At 36.7% G+C, this 12,648-nt stretch overlaps 1 protein-coding gene across 1 annotated transcript; it reads right to left on the reverse strand.

Annotated features, from left to right (window-relative positions):
• Nucleotides 1-787: 787 nt before the first annotated feature.
• On the reverse strand, nt 788-4,777 carry LOC144448205 (plasminogen-like). The gene is made up of 4 exons (XM_078138359.1): nt 4,711-4,777; nt 2,074-2,334; nt 1,352-1,600; nt 788-954 (listed from the first exon to the last, which is right to left on the reverse strand). Exons 1-4 carry the CDS (start codon nt 4,775-4,777, stop codon nt 788-790), a joined length of 744 nt encoding a protein of 247 aa, XP_077994485.1.
• Between the last annotated feature and the right edge of the window lie 7,871 nt (nt 4,778-12,648).

Consider the following 12,648-nt stretch of genomic DNA (forward strand, 5'->3'; position numbering starts at 1 on the left):
GTGCAGTTTTACAAATATTCACTTTGTGAAACTTTATTTGCATAATTACTTAAGAGTAAACAAAGTGTCTACCGAAACATTTCTCAGTCATTCTGCCCAGCGGAGTACCAGCCTGTCTTTTGTCGGCTCTGGAAGGACACAAGTACCGTTATTATTAATGTACAGCTGACCGTTTTTAAACTGGACTTTCTTTCATTCGTTACACCTGCGCCGCCTCCATGACACTTCGAAGACGTAGACCCGCTTTTCTTTCAAAAGTCTTTCAAAATTTGTTGGCAGTTACCCAGCATTAAATTTCTCTGTACATCCAATGGAAGCTTAACAAGTATGTGTCTTCGTCGAGGTTCACCACCATTCCGTTTTGCTGGGGTAGGGCCAACCCGATGTGCATGATCCAACAACACGTCCGCCATTTTAAATTTATATTTGTGCTCGAACACTTGTTTCACTATTGCAATGCAAACCTCATTTTCGGGGATGGCTCCAACATGCAGATTAAAGCTTTGAGAGTATCTTTCTAAATTCAATGTTGTATTGGAAACATGATCCAGCTTTTCGAGACAGTGTTGGTTAAGAGTGCGAAGCTCGTCCTCATCATTCTCAATCATAGAATTACATTCTTGTAGAGCTTTGACGTCGTTGGTGACAAATTGTTCAGCATTTTCTAGTTCGTTTCATCTTGATTCTACGGTACCATTCCACTCAAGTAATTCTCGCTATTCAACTGTTACTGTCTGGACTTTGTTTGCCAGCTCCCATACTTCACCTTCTAGACCTAACCTGTGAGTCATTCTTTAATAATAGCCTTTAGAGATGCTGGAGAGAGTTCTTGTTTGTCTTCAGGTAAAGAGTTGCCGTTTCGTTGTCCACGGGAAATGGAGTCGCCATCTTGGAAATACTGTGAAATTGTGTCACCAGATATGATGTTCTCACTAATTACATTATGTGTTATAACTGAAAACAACAGCGTCCTTATATAAACAATAATACATTTTGAATCTTGTAATAAAGTGTTGAATATTTTTTTGAATGGGAAGCTTTATTCTTGAGTGTGTTTGGAAAAGGGTGTGTTTCTAAAATAACAGTTTATTTTCTATTACCAGAAGCACTTTCTTTCTTTTTCTATACTTTGTTCTATTTCGCAAATTTGTCTGTTGTCATTTCTTGTTATGGTTGTCAATAAAAACAAGCATATTTATTTACCACACTGTCCAGGTTGTCCTACATCACAATACTAACAAAACTATTTATTTACCACACTGTCCAGGTTGTCTTACATCACTATACAAACAAAACTATTTACCACACTGTCCAGGGTGTCCTATATCACAATACAAACAAAACTATTTACCACACTGTCCAGGTTGTCCTACATCACAATACTCGAATCGATCACCATCTAAAGTAAAACACCAAGGGGTGGGTTCGTTGTCAGGGTTACGACAATAGTTATGATCACCAAGACCAGCATAGGGATAATTCTCCTGTGTTCTCTCATGCTGATTCGGATATTGCGAAGTCCATTTCTGACAAGTACGGCTTTTAACAGATGTGGCTACAATTCCACGATAGTCAACGCCATTGTAGACTTGGTAACATTCTAATGTGTGAGAAAATATATACAAAGCGTCTCTGACTTTTGACCGTGGAATCAGGTACTCGCTTAGAACCTGCTATCATCCACCCCTTTCTTGCCCTGCAATTAGGGAACTCGTCAAACTGCTCGCGATCGTCAGTCCTTCGATTTTTTCTTGCAAGGGGGCGGGGGTGATGGTGGTTGGTGAAACTTGCATTTATAAAAACCAGTGCCCCATGAGCTATGGATTTTGTCGCTAATATAGCCCTCCCTGGGGCATTCATCATAAGATTAAATTAAAATATATTCCATGTTTAAAGAACCTACCTTACACAGATTTAGAAGATAAATGCGTGGTTAAATTTATTGTACAAAACTAATCATCGTCTACAGATATTGGTTCAAATAATTTATAGTTCGTGAGGTGGAGAAAGTAATTTTGATCACAAAAAAAGTCAATGCGCATATCAATACAAATAGGAAATCGAAATACGTACCACATATTGAAGGTTGACCCACATCACAGTAGTCAAATCTACCACCATCTATGGTGAAACACCAAGGACCCTTAGCATTATCGGGGTTTCGGCAATAGTTATGATCACCAACACCAGAAAAGATATAATCCTCTGGTATTATCCGATGTACATTTGGAATCTGAGAAGTCCATTTTTGACATGTATGGCCTTGAACGGTTGTGGCAATAGTTCCACGATAGTCTTCCCCATTGCTACTTCGGAAACATTTCGGATAAATGCCTGACGTGTAATGATTGCATTAGAAATTTAAGTTGTGAGACTTAACATCTAGTTGTGACGTATTATCGAGGTCAATACATAATGAACAAACTAAATAAATAAATAAATAATACACAGCAAATCATAGACTTAGACTCGAATATATTTGTTTCTCTATCGAAGTGACATGGTCTCTCTCGATGTGTGTCTTCGGTATATAAAGATAAAATAAGAACAAACAATTATGTTACAAAGTTATTGCATTAATTGTCTTCTAAAAATATCTATCTATCTATCTATCTATCTATCTATCTATCTATCTATCTATCTATCTATCTATCTATCTATCTATCTATCTATCTATCTATCTATCTATCTATCTATCTATCTCTCTATCCATCCATCCATCCATCCATCCATCCATCCATCTATATATATGTCTGTCTGTCTGTCTGTCTGTCTGTCTGTCTGTCCTCCCGTCTTAACAATTATGTTACAACATTTTTGCATAAATTGATTTTGAACATATCTATCTATAATATATACATATATATGTATTAATCACATAAGCATGTGCATATCGTCTACTGTGTGACGTCAAACAGGGCAAATAAAAAAACTCATATCACCCCTGTTCTATCGAACTTTTTTTCTCAACTGTTCGAGGATTCCTGCTAAGCTACAATCAAGTTATCGTAATAATTAATATGTAATTTCAAACCGAAATGCACATATTACTTTACAAACATCATGGGGTGGCATGAGTCCGATTTGAGAGGCACTTTTATTTTTATTGAACAGATTTTATTCTATCTAAAAATCATGTAGATTATCGATAACAATTTGTATGTAAGTTTCCGGTTGTATGATATGCGCATGCGTCGAAATTGGCCGGAAATTCTGTCGCACATAACAATGCGAAATTGTTTCCACTGTGACAGAATTTCCGATCGTTACTTTTACACAAAGAACCATGCGATCTAATAATTAAAGGTAACTATATAAAACATGGTATGATACCTTAAAGCTTACGACAAACTTTCTGACAGTCAGACACACTTATTTAAATCATAGCCAATGACATCTACTACTAGTATATAGTGATTTGGTACTTTTTAAAGTTGATCCGAAAATCTGTTCAATTTGAATTCGCCCCCTTTTATATCCATTGCGACAAACGTTCTGAGTGTCAGCTCTAAATTAAATTAAATTATGTTTTGAAAGTGAAACGGAAGTAACTCATGCATTCACCCAACAATCAGATGCACCAACAACCATTTGTCATAATGGTATTAAACTTTTCTTAAATATTTCACCCAATTCTAATTTGAGATGATATTGTCTTTTAAAGATGTGTTATGTTTGCCAAGGTAGTCTAAAATTGACTCCAAATCTCCCCTACCATTGATACTACCTTTAGATGTGCTGACCTTTACTACATGTATATAATGATACCATTTAAAAGAACATATTTCAACCCTATGTAAGTTATAAAGTATAGTTTCTGATACTTGGTGGTGCTGACTTGTAAAGCATGGATTGATTTTTTGCTTGAAAGGATCTGAATAGCCTAAATATTGGCTTTAGGAGGAAAAGTTCTCCAGGGATTCTAGAGGGAGACCCCTTGGACCCCCACATGAGTTGGACATATTCCAGTCCCAAGCTCTTCCCCTCCTACTGTCACGATGCTATCAATGTATCAAACGTATTTCAACCCTATATAGTTGCTTTTTACATGTTGGTGCTATTTTGTAAAGCTTAGAAATTATTGTCTGAAAAGGGTCAGTAGTGTTATCCAGATTTGTTTAGTCTCCGTTAAAGTCATCTTTTGACTTTTGATTCTGATGAACCGGTTCGTCAGCAATGCTCTCTTCCCCGGTGTTAGTTTGTTTATCCACTGAATCCTGATTGACGGAATCTCTCTGATTCGTTGATTCAGCCGCACCATCACGCTGTATGTAAGGGCAGTTTTTTTCTGTATGTGACCATTGTTTTTGCAGTGGAAACATCTGACTTCATTAGTAGAAATGTAAATATGATAGTTCTGTCCACCATAGAGAATATGTAGAATACCACTGATATTACTTTGTTTCATAATGACGAACACCTGGCTTCGAAAGGATTTCACATGTCGGAGACCTTGTTTTCTATAACCAAGTGGAATAAATCGGAAACTTGTTGAAATCACCTTTCCAAATTGTTCTAGTCTTTCAGTAAGTAAACTGAGGAAGGAGAGGTGGAACGTTGGATAGTATTACCTTAGTAGCTAGTTTAACCATCGGTTGTGGCTGGACAAATTCATCGCTTATTGTCAGTCCAGTTGTGCATACCTTATCAACTAAATCAATCGTTTTCAGAAAAGCAACCACTCATTTGTACATTCTTGAAGCAGCTAACATTCGTGTACCAATTCAGCTATCTTTTCCACATAGTTGTTAACACTTACACCTTCTATACTCTCCATCTTGGTCAATTTAACCAAGGTGTGGTCATTACCATTACCATAAAGCGGTGTTGAAAATTGTGGCAAGGAAAGTCCAAACTACCGGAGAATCCAACAACGAGCACAGAGCGACTATTAGAACTCCTACTACAAGAAGAAGAAGAAGAAGAAGAAGAAGAAGAAGAAGAAGAAGAAGAAGAAGAAGAAGAAGAAGAAGAAGAAGAAGAAGAAGAAGAAGAAGCCACACAAAACACACACACACACACACAAACAAACACAAACACACACACACACACACACACACACACACACACACACACACACAACATGAAACCCTGAAAACAAAGGCAAACGAATCAAAGTAAAAAAACAACAATTAGCAAATCTCATGAGCTGGGGAAAAACTGTTTTTCTTTCTCTTTTCTCCATAGAGATAGCTTCCTAATACTTTGCAAAAATCATTATACTTCACAACATGGTATGGATAACCAAAATAAAGTTTACAAGCTAATGCCACTGTTACATCCGTGCAGTTTTACAAATATTCACTTTGTGAAACTTTGTTTACAGACCATAATTACTTAAGAGTAAACAAAGTGTCTACCGAAACAGTTCAAGAAAGCAATGTCATTTCTCAGCCTTTCTGCCCAGCAGAAGTACAAGCATGTCTTTTGTCGGCTCTGGAAGGACACAACTATCATTATTATTGATGTACAGCTGACCGTTTTTAAACTGGACTTTCTTTCATTCTTTACACGCACGCCGCCTCCATGACTCTTCGAAGACCCGCTTTTCTTTCAAAAGTCTTTCAAAATGTATTGGCAGTTATCCAGCATTAATTTTCTCTGAAAACCCAATGGAAGCTTAACAAGTATGTGTCTTCGTCGAGGTTCACCACCGTTCCCTTTCGCTGGGGTGCGACCAACCCGGTGTGCATGATCCAACAACACGTCCGCCATTTTAAAGTTATATTTGTGCTCGAACACCTGTTTCACTATTGCAATGCAATCTTGTCTTTCATTTTCGGGGATGGCTCCAACACGTAGATTAAAGCTTTGAGAGTATCTTTCTAAATTCAATGTTGTATTGGAAACATGGTCCAGCTTTTCGAGACAGTGTTGGTTAAGAGAGCGAAGCTCGTTCACATCTTTCTCAATCATAGAATTACATTCTTGTAGAGCTTTGACGTCGTTGGTGACAAATTGTATGGCATTTTCTAGTTCATTTCATCTTGATTCTACGGTACCATTCCGCTCAAGTAATTCTCGCTATTCAACTGTTACTGTCTGGACTTTGTTTGCCAGCTCCCCTACTTCACCTCTAGACCTGTGAGACATTCTTTAATAATAGATTTTAGAGATGCTGGAGAGAGTTCTTGTTTGTCTTCAAGTAAAGAGTTGCCGTTTCGTTGTCCACGAGAAATGGAGTCGCCACCTTGGGAATACTGTGAAATTGTGTCACAAGATATGATGCTCTTTCTAATTTGCATTATGCATTATAACTGCAAACAACAGCGTCCTTATATAAACAATAATACATTTTGAATCTTGTGATATTAAAGTGTTGAATATTTTTTTGAATGGGAAGCTTTATTAAGTTCACTTAAGAGATTTGGCCTTAGTAGAAGTGATCTGATCACAATGTATATCGGGTACATTCGACCTTTATTGGAATATGCTGTACCTGTATGGCATCCTGTGTTAACCGTTAAGGAACATGATTCATTAGAACGTATTCAGAAAAGGGCTTGTAGAATAATATTGGGTATGGCCTATGTATCATATCATCAGGCACTTGAGACATGTAAAATTGTAGATATAAAACAGAGACGCGATAATATATGTTTAAACTTTGCGAAATCACTCAAAAAGTCTAGATTACACAGTGACTGGCTTACTAAGGAACGTGGCGATGAAATCGGCCTTGAATTACGTAGTTCTCGACAACTATCTCTACCTAGGATACGTACACAGAGATATGCTAAAAGTGCAATTCCTTACATGATTAAACTATGGAATGATGACAAACACACTTGTTAGAAGCATTTTAAATGGTTCAGTGGTTAGTGTCTTCGTGTATGTCCGTTGCCGTGCCTTTTGTTAGTTGTAATTGTGTAAAGTTATTTTGATTCTGTCTTAACATGAAATGCAAAGGTTTTAATGTTTGCTATATTTTGAATTTATCAGTTATGTGAAGTTGTCGCAATTCAGTATATGACTGCTGCGAACAACTTTAATAAACCATTAATTATTATTATTATTATTATTATTATTATTATTATTATTATTATTATTATTATTATTATTATTCTTGAGTGTGTTTGGAAAAGGGTGTGTTTCTAAATTAATACAGTTTATTATTCATGACCAGAAGCACTTTCTTTCTTTTTCTATACTTTGTTCTATTTTGCAAATTTGTCTTTGGTCATTCTTGTTATGGTTGTCAATAAAAACAAGCATATTTATTTACCACACTGTCCAGCTTGTCCTATATCACAATACAAACAAAACTATTTATTTACCACACTGTCCAGGTTGCCCTATATCACAATACAAACAAAACTATTTATTTACCACACTGTCCAGCTTGTCCTATATCACAATACAAACAAAACTATTTATTTACCACACTGTCCAGGTTGTCCTATATCACAATACAAACAAAACTATTTATTTACCACACTGTCCAGGTTGTCCTATATCACAATACAAACAAAACTATTTATTTACCACACTGTCCAGCTTGTCCTATATCACAATACAAACAAAACTATTTATTTACCACACTGTCCAGGTTGTCCTATATCACAATACAAACAAATCTATTTATTTACCACACTGTCCAGCTTGTCCTATATCACAATACTCAAACAAAACTATTTACCACACTGTCCAGCTTGTCCTATATCACAATACAAACAAAACTATTTACCACACTGTCCAGGTTTTCCTATATCACAATACAAACAAAACTATTTACCACACTGTCCAGGTTTTCCTATATCACAATCACAATACAAACAAACTATTTACCACACTGTCCAGGTTGTCCTAAGTCACAATACAAACAAAACTATTTACCACACTTTCCAGGTTGTCCTAAGTCACAATACAAACAAAACTATTTACCACACTGTCCAGGTTGTCCTACATCACAATACTCGAATCGATCACCATCTAAAGTAAAACACCAAGGGGTGGGTTCGTTGTCAGGGTTGCGACAATAGTTATGATCACCAAGACCAGCATAGGGATAATTCTCCTGTTTTCTCTCATGCTGATTCGGATATTGCGAAGTCCATTTCTGACAAGTATGGCCTTTAACAGTTGTGGCTACAGTTCCACGATAGTCAACACCATTGTAGACTTGGTAACATTCTAATGTGTGAGAAAATATATACAAAACGTCTCTGACTTTTGACCATGGAATGAGGTACTCGCTTAGAATCTGCTATCATCCACCCCTTTCTTGCCCTGCAATTCGGGAACTCGTCAAACTGCTCGCGATCGTCAGTCCTTCGATTTTTCCTTCGAAGGGATGGGGGGGTGGTTGGTGAAACTTGCATTTATAAAAATCAGTGCCCCATGAATTATGGATTTTGTCGCTAATATAGCCCTCCCTGGGCCATTCATCATAAGATTAAATTAAAATATATTCCATGTTTGAAGAACCTACCTTACACAGATTTAGAAGATAGATGCGTGGTTAAATTTATTGTACAAAACTAATCATCTGTTCAGTGCAGCTGACATCCTCTGCAGATATTGGTTCAAATAATTTATGAACCCTGTCATAGTTCGTGAGGTGGAGAAAGTAATTTTGATACGCATATCAATACAAATAGGAAATCGAAATACGTACCACACATTGAAGGTTGACCCACATCACAGTAGTCAAATCTACCACCATCTATGGTGAAACACCAAGGACCCACTGCATTATCTGGGTTTCGACAATAGTTATGGTCACCAATACCAGATAAGATATGATCCTCTGGTATTATCTGATGTACATTTGGATACTGAGAAGTCCATTTTTGACATGTATGGCCTTGAACGGTTGTGGCAACAGTTCCACGATAGTCTTCCCCATTGCTACTTCGGAAACATTCCCTATAAATGCCTGCCATGTAATGATTGCATTAGAAAAATTAAGTTGTGAGACTTGACATCTAGTTGTGACGTATTATCGAGGTCAATATATAATGAACAAACTAAATAAATAAATAAATAATACAAATTTAAGCAAAACATAGACTTAGACTCGAATAAATTTCTTTCTCTATCGAAGTGACATGGTCTCTCTCGATGTGTCTTTCGGTATATAAAGATAAAATAACAAACAATTATGTTACAACGTCTATCTATCTATCTATCTATCTATCCATCCATCCATCCATCCATCCATCCATCCATCCATCAATCTATATATATATATATATATATATATATATATATATATATATATATATATGTTTGTCTGTCTGTCTGTCTGTCTGTCTGTCTGTCTGTCTGTCTGTCTGTCTGTGTCTGTCTGTCTGTCTGTCTGTCTGTCTATCTGTCTGTCTGACTGACTGTCTGTCTGACTGTCCGCCCGTCTTAACAATTATGTTACAACATTTTTGCATTAATTGATTTTGAAAATATCTATCTATAATATATACATATATCTACTGTGTGACATCAAACAGGGCAAATAAAAAAACTCATATCACCCCTGTTCTATCGAACTTTTTTTTCTCAACTGTTCGAGGGTTTCTGCTAAGCTACAATCAAGTTATCGTAATAATTAATATGTAATTTCAAACCGAAATGCACACATTGCTTTACATACATCATGGGGTGGCATGTGTCCGATTTGAGATGTACTTTTATTTTTATTGAACAGATTTTATTCTATCTAAACATCATGTAGATTATCGATAACAATTTGTATGTAGGTAAGTTTCCGGTTGTATGATATGCGCATGCGTGGAAATTGGCCGGAAATTCTGTCGCACATAACAATGCGAAATTGTTTCCACTGCGACAAAATTTCCGATCGTTACTTTTACACAAAGAACCATGCGATCTAATAATTAAAGGTAACTATATAGCAAATGGTATTATATTTTAAAGCTTGCGACAAACTTTCCGACAGTCAGACACATTTATTTAAATAATAGCCAGTGACATCTACTACTAGTATATAGTGATTTGGTACTTTTTAAAGTTGATCCGAAACTCTGTTCAATTTGAATTTGCCCCCTTTTATACCCATTGCGACAAACGTTCTGAGCGTCAGCTCTAAATATTAAATTAAATTATGATTTGAAAGTGAAACGGAAGTCACTCATGCATTCAACCAACAATCAGATGCACCAACAACCATTTGTCATAATGGTATTAAACTTTTCTTAAATATTTCACCCAATTCTAATTTGAGATGATATTGTCTTTTAAAGATGTGAAATCATTGCCATATGGTAGTCTAATATTGCCTTAAACTCCAAATCTCCCTACCATTGATACTACCTTTAGATGTGCTGACCTTTACTACATGTATATAATGATGCCATTTAAAAGAACATATTTCAACCATATGTAAGTTATAAAGTGTAGTTTCTGATACTTGGTGATGCTGTCTTGTAAAGCATGGATTGATTTTTTGCTTGTCCAGGTTGTCCTAAGTCACAATACAAAAAAACTGTTTACCACACTGTCCAGGTTGTCCTAAGTCACAATACAAACAAAACTATTAACCACACTGTCCAGGTTGTCCTACATCACAATAAAAACAAAACTATTTACCACACTGTCCAGGTTGTCCTACATCACAATACAAACAAAACTATTTACCACACTGTCCAAGTTGTCCTACATCACAATACTCGAATCGATCACCATCTAAAGTAAAACACCAAGGGGTGGGTTCGTTGTCAGGGTTGCGACAATAGTTATGATCACCAAGACCAGCATAGGGATAATTCTCATGTGTTGTCTCATGCTGATTCGGATATTGCGAAGTCCATTTCTGACAAGTATGGCCTTTAACAGTTGTGGCTACAATTCCACGATAGTCAACGCCATTGTAGACTTGGTAACATTCTAATGTGTGAGAAAATATATACAAAACGTCTCTGACTTTTGACCATGGAATGAGGTACTCGCTTAGAATCTGCTATCATCCACCCCTTTCTTGCCCTGCTATTAGGGAACTCGTCAAACTGCTCGCGATCGCCAGTCCTTCGATTTTTTCTTCGAAGGGGTGGGGGGGGGGGGGTGATGGTGGTTGGTGAAACTTGCATTTATAAAAACCAGTGCCCCATGAACTATGGATTTTGTCGCTAATATAGCCCTCCCTGGGGTATTCATCATAAGATTAAATTAAAATATATTCCATGTTTGAAGAACCTACTTTACACAGATTTAGAAGATAGATGTGTGGTTAAATTTATTGTACAAAACTAATCATCTTTTCAGTGCAGCTGACATCCTCTACAGATACTGGTTCAAATAATTTATGAACCCTGTCATAGTTCGTGAGGTGGAGAAAGTAAGTTTGATCACAAAAAAGTCTATACGCATATCAATACAAATAGGAAACCGAAATACGTACCACACATTGAAGGTTGACCTACATCACAGTAGTCAAATCTACCACCATCTATGGTGAAACACCAAGGACCCACGGCATTATCTGGGTTGCGACAATAGTTATGATCACCAAGACCAGCATAGGGATAATTCTCCTGTGTTCTCTCATGCTGATTCGGATATTGTGAAGTCCATTTCTGACAAGTATGGCCTTTAACAGTTGTGGCTACAATTCCACGATAGTCAACACCATTGTAGACTTGGTAACATTCTAATGTGTGAGAAAATATATACAAAACGTCTCTGACTTTTGACCATGGAATGAGGTACTCGCTTAGAATCTGCTATCATCCACCCCTTTCTTGCCCTGCAATTCGGGAACTCGTCAAACTGCTCGCGATCGTCAGTCCTTCGATTTTTTCTTGGAAGGGATGGGGGGGGGGGGTGAAACTTGCATTTATAAAAACCAGTGCCCCATGAACTATGGATTTTGTCGCTAATATAGCCCTCCCTGGGCCATTCATCATAAGATTAAATTAAAATATATTCCATGTTTGAAGAACGTACCTTACACAGATTTAGAAGATAGATGTGTGGTTAAATTTATTGTACAAAACTAATCATCTGTTCAGTGCAGCTGACATCCTCTGCAGATATTGGTTCAAATAATTTATGAACCCTGTCATAGTTCGTGAGGTGGAGAACGTAATTTTGATCACAAAAAAGTCAATACGCATATCAATACAAATAGGAAATCGAAATACGTACCACACATTGAAGGTTGACCCACATCACAGTAGTCAAATCTACCACCATCTATGGTGAAACACCAAGGACCCACTGCATTATCAGGGTTTCGACAATAGTTATGGTCACCAATACCAGATAAGATATGATCCTCTGGTATTATCTGATGTACATTTGGATACTGAGAAGTCCATTTTTGACATGTATGCCCTTGATCGGTTGTGGCAACAGTTCCACGATAGTCTTCCCCATTGCTACTTCGGAAACATTCCCTATAAATGCCTGCCATGTAATGATTGCATTAGAAAAATTAAATTCTGAGACTTGACATCTAGTTGTGACGTATTATCGAGGTCAATATATAATGAACAAACTAAATAAATAATTAAATAATACAAATTTAAGCAAAACATAGACTTAGACTCGAATAAATGTCTTTCTCTATCGAAGTGACATGGTCTCTCTCGATGTGTCTTTCGGTATATAAAGATAAAATAACAAACAATTATGTTACAACGTCTATCTATCTATCTATCTATCTATCTATCCATCCATCCATCCATCCACCCA

The sequence above is a fragment of the Glandiceps talaboti genome, chromosome 17, assembly GCF_964340395.1.
Source record: "Glandiceps talaboti chromosome 17, keGlaTala1.1, whole genome shotgun sequence".
Taxonomy (NCBI): Eukaryota; Metazoa; Hemichordata; class Enteropneusta; family Spengelidae; genus Glandiceps; species Glandiceps talaboti.